At 41.8% G+C, this 13,991-nt stretch overlaps 2 protein-coding genes across 10 annotated transcripts in view; one reads left to right on the top strand and one right to left on the bottom strand.

Moving 5' to 3' along the window:
* Window positions 1-4,078, top strand: part of ST3GAL6 (ST3 beta-galactoside alpha-2,3-sialyltransferase 6) — a 55,233-nt gene extending 51,155 nt beyond the window's left edge. For all 9 annotated transcript variants that reach the window (XM_055315997.1, XM_055315989.1, XM_055315993.1 and 6 more), the window contains 2 exons: window positions 533-685; window positions 2,141-4,078. In XM_055315997.1, the coding sequence (XP_055171972.1) occupies window positions 533-685; window positions 2,141-2,227 (240 nt within the window). In that variant the 3' untranslated portion in view covers window positions 2,228-4,078. The remainder of the gene's footprint in view (window positions 1-532; window positions 686-2,140) is intronic.
* Window positions 3,776-13,991, bottom strand: part of DCBLD2 (discoidin, CUB and LCCL domain containing 2) — an 80,368-nt gene continuing 70,152 nt past the window's right edge. Inside the window, exons 14-16 of the mRNA XM_055315988.1 lie at window positions 11,386-11,435; window positions 8,063-8,200; window positions 3,776-7,261 (exon numbers count right to left, since the gene is read on the bottom strand). Coding sequence (XP_055171963.1) covers window positions 6,792-7,261; window positions 8,063-8,200; window positions 11,386-11,435 — 658 coding nt within the window. The 3' untranslated portion in view covers window positions 3,776-6,791. The remainder of the gene's footprint in view (window positions 7,262-8,062; window positions 8,201-11,385; window positions 11,436-13,991) is intronic.

The following is a 13,991-nucleotide window of genomic DNA, read 5'->3' as shown; positions in this document are numbered from 1 at the left end:
TATGGAAGTTAGAATCTTACTCTTTGTCATTGAAGTAAATTGACAAGTCTTTCCTTAGAGCTGGTTAAACTATTATAAAAGCGATCTATTTTAAGGCTTATGTGAATGAAGTCTTTTACCGTGATTCCATCCATTAGCGAACTAACCTTGTTTCATGTACGGGTTCAAAATTCAGGCTGCTTTTTGTACAGGAAGCTTGGCTCCGCTTGTTTTATAAAGCTGGGGTAGCAGCAGCATCCGTCTCCTCGAGCCTCAATGTTTCTTCCTTGGATAGTTGTCCCCCGGGCTGATACTGCAGTTGAGGTGTATCGGAAAGATTTTCTAAGATTTCAGTCACATTTATATGCTTTTCAGGGGTAGGAAATTAACCGGGGCCTGGGCCTTAGACACGATGAGGGTTGAACTTAGGTATTTCTCATCTGAATAAGTGTTCAGAAGTCCTGGTTTTGTACGATGAGGTCACCCAACTATGCTTTGGAAACAAGGATCTTGTATGAGTTTTAAAACCACTTTTTTTCATTTCCCTCCCCAGAAACCCAAACACCCAACAACAGGAATTATTGCCATCACGCTGGCCTTTCACATATGTCACGAAGTTCACCTTGCTGGTTTTAAATACAATTTTTCTGACCTCAAGAGCCCTTTACACTATTATGGGAACGCGACCATGTCTTTGATGAATAAGGTAACACACACACACTTGGGTGTAATCTTTGACCTTTAGAGTCAGAAAGCCCCTGTTTTCCCTGAGGAAGTAGGTTTTGAGAGTCTGAGAGCTGCTTAACTCTACCAAGAACTACGAGCTGAAACTGGGACTCAAATCTAGGGTCATTACTAGCACAGCAATTCCAATCTGTGGGCCTCAGACCCTTGGGAAAAGGACATAGTTATTAACTGACATCATCTCTGCACTATTTAAATCTACGCCTAGGCAGCTTGCTCTTGATAGTATCTCAAATTCACTTAAAAGCATGGCCCTGGAACAGAGACCCTTATCTAAGAGGATTGCGCACTGCAAACACCATAAAGGAGAAGGTAAATTTGGAGTTGGGAAGATGATGTAGCTTTTTGCTGTGTTTTTCAAAGGTTTTTTTTTTTTTTTTTTTTTTTTTAAAGTAGATATGAGGAAGTCTGTAACATTTTAACTCTATGAGGGAATATTCATAGTCAGAAAGGTAACAAACATTTAGAGTAGAGCATGCTTCTTTTGAATGAAAACATCAATGGTGGTGATTGGATCTCTAAGAGTTTTTAACTGGATGGGAAGTTGTTGTCCAGCTGAGGTTAGTGGCATATCACAAGTGATAGGACTAAAATGTTATCTTTACATTTTTAATAGGGAAATATGAATGGTTTGCTGTACAGTATGTGGACATATCGTATGTAATCAGTCCCCTTAAGTCCTCATCCCCACACACTACATACGCCGAGGAAGTGGTATTACTCGGGTTAGACCATAGGTTACCTCGTCTCCCACCCCATCGTGGGACATACTTCAGGATCATTTTTTCTTCAGCCCTCATCTTTTCCTGTAGCACCTGTGGGATTTCTAGTGATCTAAATAACAGAACATTGAAACAGCTTCCTAAGGAAAATGATATCGTCAATAGAACTGAATTATTACTATTATTTTAAAAGATTTTATTTATTCATGAGAGACACAGAGAGAGGGGCAGAGACACACAGGCAGAGGGAGAAGCAGGCTCCATGCAGGGAGCCCAACATGGGACTCGATCCCGGGACTCCAGGATCACACCCTGAGCCTAAGGCAGATGCTTAACTGCTGAGCCACCCAGGTGTCCCTAGAACTGAATTATTTTTTAAAAAAACATGCATATCAGGTGCTTAAAGGATAAACCCATTTTGACTTACAATTTTGGTCTTTAGTTTGACTTCATGATTTGGGAATGATATGAGGGGGTGCTTTTATGGGATGGTTTAAGTGGAAACAGTGGGCTTTAGGGAAAACTCTAGCAAAGGAATGAACAAGGAAAAAGGTAACACAAGTTAAAAGTTGACCTGTACACTTGTTCACTTGAGTTTTTTTAGTCAGACGCTTTTTAGATGGTATATCCCACTATTGCTGTTACTATCTTGAGATTGGGCTAGATGGTGATTTTATTTTACTTTTCTTCTTTAGAACGCATATCACAATGTGACAGCGGAGCAGCTCTTTTTGAAGGACATTCTAGAAAAAAACTTTGTAATCAACTTGACTGAAGATTGACCCTACAGACTCTGCAGATGATGCTAACAGTATTAGTTTTATTTTTATACTGCAATTTTTAGTTTATTTTTAAATATGTTGGATGCACTTGTCAAAAAATTGTGTATAGTCAGTCTATTGCTGCCTGGTGATTCATAACCACCAGCTTAATTTCTGTGAATATATTTAATTTATAAAAACCAAGAAGATATGCTTAGATATCCGGGAAGTTTTGATTGCGTTGTTTTTAAAACAACCTTAGTTCTCTGAAGTGTTTTTAAACATCTTTTTTAATAGTTACTTCATCTTTGACTTCTGAGGGCATGTGACGTCCAAGTAAGGGGCTTTATTTAGCCTGACCACCACAAACTCGGAACAGAGTTGGTGGAGGATTCGGCTACTGTAAATTGGTGGGGAATGGCCACGTGGTTGTGCAAACTGGAACCGGTTTAGGCAAGTATCGAGTTCCTTTTTACTGAACCGGAGGAAACGGATTTGAACCTTAAAGCAGGCCCGACCATAGCAGTAGGTACGGTTATGAAATCTAAGATCATAATGGTTTCATTAAGCTTTTTTCCCCTGCAATTAAGTAAACCAGATTATAACGAGTAATCTGGTAAATGAAAGGTGTTTTTGTTTTTAAGGTAGAGGAAACAGGCTACATGTGAAATTCTGGATGAGTAAACAACCTAGGAATACAATTACTAAAGTCTGGTGGCTGCATTACTTTAAAGTTCATACAAAGAAGCAGAGCTAGGCCACCTCAAGGAGACAGTTCTTAAACGTCATCTTTTGCCTGCCTTAATATGTTAAAATTTGGAAGTTTACTATTTGAAATAGGAAAGATGAATACGGCGCAGTAGGTAAATCCTTCAGACTCCTCAGGCTGTTTTTGGATTTAAATGATCCTTTCGTGAAAAATCTCACTTGTCCACGGTGAAATCCCATCTTCAAAGGGAAGGCTTACCCGGCTACCTAGGGTGCAAAGAGTCCTGCTGGATGCAGACAAGTCAAAACCAGCCTGTCCAACAAACGTGCGCCTGTCTCTCTTCTCACTTAATACAAGAGGGATGGAATGAACAGCTCTCGGAAGAGGTAAGAGTTGAAGGACTTGTTGTCCTCTGAGCGATAATCATCACGGAGAGACACTGCTGGTGTTCCTGAAAACCAGCCTGCCTCTCTGAGTCTCAGAGACAAAATATGAGAGCAGCCACTGGGATAAATCGTGAAGCGCAGCGTAAGGGGGGGAGAAGCCTCGTAGTTGATTGAACCCATGTCTACGTGGCTTCAGCTGATTCCCCTGTAACGGAGGTGGAAAGTTCCCACACATACGCAGCTGCACGCTGCAGCCTGGCGGCTGGGATTCTGTGGGTGGACTCATTCAGGCTACAAAGACGGTCCTGGCTGCAGTCAAAGTGAAAAACCCCAGGTGGCATTTTCAAGTGTTTATGGACTGAAATAATGGCTGTACGGTATCTGGCGGATGCTCAACTTGAGGAATCGGCATTTTTGTACAGTAGGAGCTGAGGCTACAAACCTCAGCGTGGCTTCACATAAGCCAGAAGAAACTCTCAGCCCGACACATATGTACAATTTATTAAAAACACATGAACACGTTAAAATCTCACTATTTATACAATCTACATTCTAGCAACATATACAAATACCGAGTGACTACAGTACATGCCGAGGTAAGAAAAGTACATTCGGGGAGACTATCACTGACACTCAAGCCATTTTTATTTCCAATATGTTTTGCTTTCACCTTTCCCAATGCCAAAAATAAAAAAAAAAAAAAACAAAAACCTAGTCACAAATTGGAGTAAATAAGAATTGGTGCCAGTTGATCTAAAAAAAAAAAAAAAAACAAAACAGTATTTTCATAACTATCCGATTCTTACCAGACTTTTGCAGTTTAGGGACTTCAAGTTCAGAACAGAAAAGCAGAGCTAATAAGCAGTTTTCTAAAGGTAGAGCTTAACTGATTTCTCTTTAAAAGGGTTTAAAAAGTTTTCGCCTCTCACTTGTAGTTCTTGTCATCTGACCTGGTGTTTCCCAGCCCTTTTGCTCTCCAGGTGTCCGTGTGGAGCCAAGGCAAAGAAGTTCAGGCTTTCTCACTGTCCCCGGACTTATGGCCACTTTCAGGTTTAGAGGAGTGTATTTTCTGCTGGGGCGGGGGCGGGCAAGAGTACGCAGGACACCTTAATTTCAAGTGCTTTATAAATTCTCTACACGAACCACTGCATCAGCTGATAAACCCATTGTTCAATGCAAAGTGCAAATAGTGAGACATGAATTTAAATAACTGGACTAGACTCTGCACATACAGTAGGATCCAGTTAGTGTTGCAGCTTTTAATAAAATATATATCTTTAACTGTGCTGGTTCCTAAGGTCATGTAATAGTAAAGTCAGTGTGATTTTAGGAAAGCTTGTAAGGGCCACACCTGCCGTACCACTGTCTGATTCTATTTTTATAATTGTGTTAACAGGAAAAAAGTTCATCCAACAAACCATTTTCAAGCAAAGAATAAAAATTCAAGGGAATGTGGCGGGGGTGGGGTAAAAGTTACGTTCACATGTTCAGTTGATTGTCTCCAAAGCTGCGTCAGATATATGTAGTTTTAAAAAAAGACAAAACTCTAATATGAAAACAAGTGAACTAAAAGTACCAAATCAGAACAACTATATCAGGCTCAGCTCTTCATTTGGAAAGCAAAATATAAAAAGCAATAAAAACATAAAAATCATTGGTAGTTCAAGGACAGCACAGTGGCAAAAATATGCATCATTTAAGAAAACATTGACCTCTTAAAAATCAGGTGTACAAAATTAAAAAGAACAAGCATCTTTGGGAAAATGAAATCGTTTCTCTTAAAGCTTCTCAAACAGGCCTGTGATTGGGGAAATTAGTGTGTATGGAGGATGAATAAAAAAATAAATTGGTTTACTCTCTTCCCACCTGAAAGGGGATGACTGCGTTAATACCTGTGCTACACACATTCGTGTCTTAAAGTTCACCATCTGTGCTTTTTGTTTCAAATATTTTGAAACAATAAAATTATGCCTCAAAGTTTGTCTGGAAAAGCAAAGGCAAATCAAGGTAACACCCCCCAAAAAAAAAAATCACAGTACTGGAGGGCAGAGAGGCTGCAGAAAGAATTCTATTTTTGAAGCAGTGCTTTAGGATACAGATACACTGAGGCAAGCAAAACGAACACTGTCTTTTTGCAAATCTAGCAAATTCTGGAAACAATCTGGGGGCAGAGGCTATAAGTAATGGCTAGAACCTATAGGGAAATTACCTAAGATTTATAGAAGAGGGGATGTCAAATTATATGTTTTAGTCCTAGGGCCAGCTCTTCTTGCCTAAGATTCTGATTCTTATGCGATGGGCTGATCACTTGTACAGGACTTTGTCACTTATCTAAAGCTAGTTCTGGGCAAATGGGTGATGAGGAAGTTGCCTGGAAGCAAGAACAAGACCTCAGTATTCACCGGCAAGGATACTAGGACATCCATCTGTTCCCTAGGTGAGCACACTCAAAACAGGAATTCACGCCGGCTTTCAGTACCTCACTGTGGATAATTAAAAATGCTTTTTGACCAAAAATACATTCAAGTTCAAAGGAAAATCTCAAAGAGGGAAAATCCTTTTTTTAAAGGTAATTTTTAGGACTTTTGAGGAAGGAATCTGCTTCTCACGGTGGTAAATGCAAGGGGTCCTGTTCAGTGTTCATGTAGACGCCTCTCGCCTGGGAACAAATGAAGGGGGAGCAGGGCTAGAACCGCTGTTCAAGCTTTTTGAAATTAGAGGAGTCACGAGGCTGAGAAAGCAAGCCTCACTCAAAAAAAAAAAAAAAAAAAAAAAAAAAAAAAAACAAAAAACCTCACAACAGTTTATAGATACAAGAGTGGGGCTGGCCCCAGACGGAACGAGCAGGGAGGAATCCAAGTCACCATTAAGGGTTAAAGCTCTTCAGCGTGTCAGAAAGTGGAGACTCCCTGCCCCTGCCTGCCCCTTACGAGTCCGTTTCCACCCAGAGAGCTTCCTAAGACAGGTGAGTGTACGACTGCCATCAAAACAATGACTATCACTAATTTTCGAAAAAAATCCATAAGAAATAGAGGAATAGAAGAGAACTCAGGACACTACCCACCTTTCACAAAGCAAAATTTCAAGCCATTAGACATTTCAAGAACAGTACCGTGCGTTATTGCCAGTCTGGCTTACAGAGCCACCTCTGGAGTTCATGAACGTACCTGCAGCATTGGTAATAAATACTCTCAGTGATTCTTAATTTCTTTGAAGTGCATAGTAGGGAGCTTTTTCTGTATTAAAAATAGTGTTTTACAGTAGTAACAAACGGGATGTTGGAAATTTAACAGGCAAGCAGCGGCAGCTGCCACAGTAACACTTTTAAAGCGAGATGGCAAGATTAGTAAGTAGTTCCCTGTACCTCGGTCATCACATTTCCCCACCACGTCTGTGACAGATACGTAATACATTCTATATATTACTACCACTAACACACAAAAAAGGCCATGTGCTTTAAAACGATGCTCTAGAAAAAGCAGCACCCCCTTCAGAGAATTTCTTTAAAGACATCACATTCACCATCCCTCCCCGCCCCTGATACCTCCTGTGTGCTCTGCGGCACCTGGTACACCAGTTCGTCCGGGGCACTCGGACCTGGCTTCCCGCCTTTCGGGGTATCGTACTGGGCACGGGCGGAGGAGCAGCTGTCAGTTCTGGAGAGCAGAGTGTTGTATGCCCCCACCACTGGGGGGGGTTGGTTCCCTGGAGCCTTGAAAGTGGACGTCGAGGGAAGACCAACGGAAGCTGCGGGGTGCCCAGACATATCCATGATGATGGGGGTTGCGTACTCGGGCCCAGTAATTGGCAGCGGTTCGGCATAGGCATGATAAACTTCTTGAACCGGGGAGTTGTAAGGATCTAAGTCAGCATAACTTGCTTCTTTTCCTTCTTCTGGTTTAAAGGTAGACCTCTGATGAAGGGTGCCAACAATTCCTCCCACCAGTGGCTGTGCATACTCTGTGGACGTCACAGAAACAGAAAAGTTACCCCAGTCCTACAGGGATCATACAATTTAGGGGTGGCGGCCGTAGCTTTACACCAAAAATGGACACCTCTCTATGGCGCTTTTGTTCCTATCAACACAGACCTATGGATTTCTCTACCGGAACCAATGTAAAAACTTAAAAACATTATCTTGTATCTCGTAAGAAATTAATATGCCATAGAGCCTCATTCATGAAATCTTAAGATGTTGGTATATGTTCTTCAGATTTACAAATAGTGTTTCACTGGTGAAAAAAAATTCCATTATTAGAATAGTATTTTCAAATAGAACGACGTTTAAAATAAATGTGTGCTAAACTAATAGGATAAATACTGTTATGGCTCGCTCCGTCTTTCCTACTGTTAACAACACTCAAAACTCCAGGTAAACAGATAAAATTGCCCAGAGCTTTTAGAGTCGAACGCTCGTAGGAGGTGCCTGGGTGGCTCAGTTGGTTAAGCAGCCGCCTTCTGCTCAGGTCACGATCCCAGGGTGCTGGGATCAAGCCTCCGGTCAGGCTCCCTGCTCATGCTCTCTCTCGCTCTGAAGTAAATAAATAAAATCTTACGAGAAGTGCATGCTCATGTTTTCTGGAGACCATCCAAGGCACCAGAAAGGACTCTCTCAAGGTCATCCTTTTAAAAAGTAGTTCTACCTCAAGCCGATAGTTCATCTCTTACATAGGGAAAAGCTAAAAGACCCCGCAGGTCCCACAGCACTTCGCAGCTACCTGCAGCGGGGTCTTCCTCTCCGCGCGCCAAGGCCACAGTTACCTGCAGAGTTGGTCTGCAGCATCGTGGTGACTTCTCTTGGACTCAAGTGATTAACTTCACTGCTGCTGTAGCGAACGGGGGTTTCTTCGTGTTCCACCGATTTGGCAGGGAGAAACTGCTTCATTCCTTTCCACCAACCTTCATGGTGATTGTAAGCAAGAAAGACCATTAAATACAAACCTCTGTGTGACAGGATGACACTGTTTACAGGAGAAACCCTGGTGCACTGAAGCCATTTCTGTAACACGTCTAAACAAACCCGCCTCTATGTTCAATCTTTTTTTTTTTTATTGCGATAAAATACACAATACATAAAATTTACCATCTTAACCATTTTTAAGCGTAGGTCGGGTGCTCACACTGTTGTGCAGCTACCGCTACCATCTAGCTCTGTAACTTTTAACCTTGTAAAACTAAAAGGCAGACCTCTGATGCCCGTGAAACAGTAACTCCTCGTTCTTCATTCCCCCCACCAAGGGCAACCACCATTCTACTCTGGGTCTTTAGGATTTTGACCCCTACAAGTACTCATCCACGTGGACCCACACAGTATTTGTCTTTTCTGGCTTATTGTACTTGGTGTAATGTCCCAAGCTTCATCCATCTTGTAGCCTATTACAGAAAATCTTTCTTTCTAAGGCTAAATATTCCATTGTACGTATCTAATAAAACATCCTGCTTTTCCATTCGTCAGCTGATGGTCACTTGGGTTGCTTCCACATTTTAACTGTTGTGAAGAACTCTGCTATGAAAACAGACTTCCAAGTAGCTCTTCGAGACCCTGCTTTCGCTTCTGTCGGGGGGAACTGTTGGATCATACGGTTCGTTTTATCAGGAACTGCCATTGTGTTTTCCCAGCACCTGAACCACTTTACGTTCCCACCGACAGTACACAGGGTTCTAATGTCCCCACATTCTCACCAACTCTTCCTGTCTTCAGTTTCGAGAGGTGGCACCTCATGGGTGTGAGGTGTTATCTCACAGTTTTCATTTCCCTAGAGATTAGCGATGTTGAGCATCTTTTCATGTGCTTATTGACCACTGGTATATATTCTTTGGAGAAAAGTCTACTCAAGTCCTTTGTCCATTTGTGAATTGTTTTTTGTTGTTGTGTTTTAAAAGTTCTCTATATATTCCGGATGTTAATCCTTTAGCCAATACAGGATTTGCCAATATTTTCTCCCATTCTGTGGGTTGCCTTTTTATGCTGTGGATAATATATGCTGATGCACAAAAATTTTACATTTCCAGGCATCTAGTCTATTTTATTTCTTTTGAAATTTGTGCATCTGGTGTCATAGCTAAGAAGTCATTGCCAACACCATCGTCATCAAGTTTTTTGCGTCTTACTAAGATATTACATTTTGGTGTTTTCACCCACTTTTGAGTTAATTTTTACAAATGGTATTAAAAAGGAGTTCAACCTCATTCTTTTAATATATGGACATCCATTGTTCTCAGCACCATTTATTGAAGACTGTCATTTCCCCAATGGTCCTGGCACCCTTGCCAGCAATCATTTGTCCATATTTATGAGCATTGATCCCTGGGCTTTCCATTCTGTAGTATATTTATGCCAGTACCACACTGTTTTGATGACTGTAAAATCTTCCAGTTTTTTTTTTTTTTAGACTGTCCTGGCTATTTGGAGTCCCTTGAAATTCTATATGAATTTTAGAATGGATTTTTCCATTTGTACAAAGAGTTGATACACATGTTGATAGGGATTGCCACTGAATCTGTTGATTGCTCTGAGTAGTAGTACTGGCAGGTTAACAATATTAAGTTTTCAACCCATGCACATAGGAGGTGTTTTCATTTGTATCTTTTTAAATTTCTTTAGCAATTTTTATAGTTTGTATTGTACAAGTCTTTTACCTCCTTGGTTAAATGAGCTCCTAAGTATTTTATTCTTTTTGACGCAATTGTAACTGAAACTGTTTTTATAATTTCAGATTGTTCACTGTGCACAAAAATGAAATGGATTTAACATGCTTTGTATTCTGCTACTTGGCTCAGTTACTGGTGTGAACAGCTTTTTTTTTTTTTTTTTTTTTTTGGTGTGGAAACTTTAAGGTTTAATTCTCCTTTAAATGTTTGCTAGGATTTTTCTTTTTTGAGTTTTGATTATTGACTCAATCTCTTTAGAAGTTACAGCTCTATTCAGATTTTCTATTTCTTTGTGATTCATTCTTGGTAGGTTTTATATTTCTGGAAATTTGTCCATTTCGTCTAGGTTATTCAATTTTTGGCATATGATTGTTCATAATACTCTCCTAATCCTTTTTTTTTCTTTAGAATCATAGTGATGCCTGCACTTTTTTTTTCTGATTTTAGTAGTTTGAATCTTTTTTCTTATTCCATCTAACTAAAAGCTTGTCAGTTTTGTCAATCTTTTCAAAGAACATTTGGTTTCACCCAATTTTCTCTATTTTCCCATTCTCCATTTTGTTTTTCTTCCTTCTAGTAGTTTTGGGTTTAGTTTGTTCTTGTTCTAAATCTGTAAGTTGTTCAAGCTTGTTTCTTTTTCTTTGATAGGATGTCTAGTGCAATGCAGAGCATGGTAGAAATTTCTATCAAAAGCATATACAGAAGCAAATCACTGCTATTAAAGTGCAGCCAGATATGTTTGTCTGTTGTAGGCTGGGTTTTTTATTAAGTTTTTCTGAAGAAATGCTTCCCATGATCTACCTTGGGGCATTGGCAGCACAGACCCTACCCCCAGCACGTGGTCTCTTCTACCCTAGTCACAGCAGTGAACCCTTTTGCCTTCTATTCCAGTCCTTCTATTTCCAGCCAGACTGGAAAGGAGGACGCTATAGGGGGCCTCTGGCGTCCCCTGCTACCACCTGCCCCCTGCCACACAGCGTAGGAATTCAGAAAACAGCAGCTCATCATGGGCAGAGACGGCAGGCCTGACAGTTCCTCAACTGCTAGACTATACTCGGAAAGTACCCCCAGCAGAGGGACAAACACACACTGTGTTACCAAGACCATGACCTCTTTACACAGTGCTCACACAGGCCACACAGAGAGCCGGTCTCCTCAAGAAAAACAGATCCATGGGACACACCACACAGGTTTCCCAGGAGAGAGGAACAGAGCGCATGTTCCAAGAAATCCTCACTTTTCATTTCATTACTTGTTGACTAAAAGAGATTTTCCAGAAGAGTAAAAATGATCCGAATGTTAGAGGAACACCATTTGTTCTCACAAGTGCCGGGGAGTTTATGTGGGCCTGAAGACAACTTTCCTCCTTCACTACTGCCACCCGCCAGGTGTGGATTCCCTCTGATGGAAGGGGATGCAAAGCCCTGAGTTACCTGCCCGGTCCCAGTAAGGTAAGTCATAGGTGCCTTCGGTTTTTTTCTTTCTGGAAAAATACAAAAAAAAAAGCATGTTAGCAAACAGTGAGTTCCCAAGTAAGACAGCTCTGAAAGTTAGGATAAACACTAAAGTTAATAATTAGTCAGGAGTACACATTTCCATTTGCTGACCTACTCGGCAGGGTCCTCCATTTCATTCGCCTTTCCAAGTTGCCACTGCTGACATTCAAGTTCTGGACTCTCCATGAGTTTTAAACAACTACCGCCTGAGATAATTATTGTTACCCAAGGTACCTCCCACTCAAGGGGTGAAGGGAGAAAGGAATAAGAAAGGCTCAGTATGTAGACCAAAAGAATCTAATCAAAGACCCATGGGTGACACGTGGCTTCTTATGGGAAAGTTATTGTTAGGTCTGTTTTGGTTTCAAATACAAACTATGCAAATCAGCTGATTCACAAAATTTATGGAAAAAAAATCCCCACACGTGCTTCAGCATTGCTCTTTCTCCCAACTTTCTTTCTTCCGTGGTCTTTTGCCCCTAAGAAGTTTAAAGTGTCACGTTCTCTGTAACTGCACCGAGTTCATTCCCATGGCCATCCCAGCTTGGGTCAATGAAAGCTACAACAGTGACAAGTGGCAGAGTGAGAACAGGATGCTCCAGGCCTGAGAGGCCAAGGCAATGAAGAAGACTGTCCCTCGTCCACCCCTCACAGAATTTGGACGCATCTTACCCAGGAGAAACCTCCCTCCTCTCCATGAAGATTACTATCTACAAAGAGCCTTAAAAGGACATGTTCTGACTCAAGAATTCAAATCTAATGCAAATTGATGCTTTGCAAGCTAAAGAGAAAGCAGAAATTACTCTGGTGTGTGAATGAGGACAAGACAGTTACAGGACTTGCTCAATATCACAAACGCGGCTTTCTCAAGAGAGCCTCAGCTTTGTGCTTTTCCTACTTAAAAATAATTCTTCTCCAGTATAAGACACTATTTTTATTATTTGACATGAAAATCTTCCTCACTCTAAAGTCTGGCTGGATTTAAAATAGGTCTTTTTTTTTTTTTTTCAAAGTACAGGATAATGTAAAATTTCTGGAAGAGATGGTAGGTGCTGAAGCTGTTAATTAAAAACTAGAATGTAAAACCAACACTAGGGGATCCCTGGGTGGCGCAGAGGTTTGGCGCCTGCCTTTGGCCCAGGGCGCGATCCTGGAGACCCGGGATCGAATCCCACATCGGGCTCCCGGTGCATGGAGCCTGCTTCTCCCTCTGCCTAGGTCTCTGCCTCTCTCTCTTTCTCTCTATGTGACTATCATAAATAAATAAAAATTAAAAAAAAAAAAACACTAAAAGCCTGGTTTAATAATTAGGTACATGTTGAAAATCCTGAAATCATCCTAAGACTTAAAAGTAAACAGAAACCAAAAATACTCTCTTAAGTGGAAGTTAGACACCTTATATGGCTGGGACAATAAATTAACCGTCTGATTATCAGCCAAAGGTTGTACTAAAAAGATTTTATATACTCTAAAGTGACAAAGCTTCAGGTTATTTATTACACGTAAAGTGCTTAGAACAGGCGTGCTTAGCGTGGGTCAAGGATTCAACAGGCTGCAGCTCTGTTTATTCTTCTTCTCCTCCCAGCTATTCTCCATATCCCCATTCACACATCTCCTCCTGAAGCCAATCATTGGAAATTTCAACTACATTCTTTTTTTTTATTTTTAAGTTTTTTATTTTTTAAAGATTTTATTATTTGAGAGAGAAAGTGTGCATGAGCTGCAGGAGGGGCAGAGTGAGAGGGAGGGAGCCTGACCTGGGCTCCATCCCAGGGCCCTGGGATCGTGACCTGAGCCAAAGGCAGAACTTAACCGCCTGAGCCACCCCACAAGCCCTTACCCACATTCCTAGAACTTCACTTCTGCAGCTCAGACGTTTTGTCCTGAACAGGCGTGATTTCCACCTATGTCCCGAGAATCTGACCCTCCACAGGGTCCTTTAAGCACCAGCCTAAACTGACCTCAGGACTTGCCTCCCACCTGCCCTACAACCTGACTCCCCAATCCTCACCTCCTACTCCTTAACCCAAGTGGACAAGACCTGACTGCCTGACGACCGCACACGCAGGGCAGCAGTGGTTCACAGGCCCGAGCCCTGCTGTGCTGTGTGTGGGTGGGGTGACCTCAGACAGGTCATGTAGGCCCGGTCTCACTCCTTCTGTGAGACAGGACCTGCTTTGGAGGTGGTTTTGAGGTTACAATGAATTGAACCATGTAAAACACAATAATCTCTAAAATCAGCTTTAATTGTCTATACAAACGAGCCATTGCTGTGGTCCTCATTGTTACTACTGCTTCTACCCAGGTCCCCAAGAGCACCTGGAACTTTCTGCCCTGGACCTTCCCAGAGCCCCTGTCCCTCCTTACCCTACTGCTTTCACAGTAACTTGCTGGCCCTCTGTCCAGACAGCCCTCCCGAGACCATGAATCCAGGATCTTCCTGCTGCTTCCGCTTCCCCCGTGGCCCCCATCTCCCCCTCTGGATCCTCCCCCAGCCTGGGAGCTCTGGGGCTCACCGCCCGACTCTCAGCACAGGATCACTC

This window comes from Nyctereutes procyonoides, unplaced genomic scaffold (genome assembly GCF_905146905.1).
Source record: "Nyctereutes procyonoides isolate TBG_1078 unplaced genomic scaffold, NYPRO_anot_genome, whole genome shotgun sequence".
Classification (NCBI taxonomy): Eukaryota; Metazoa; Chordata; class Mammalia; order Carnivora; family Canidae; genus Nyctereutes; species Nyctereutes procyonoides.
This window is presented reverse-complemented; position numbering and strand designations above follow the sequence as displayed.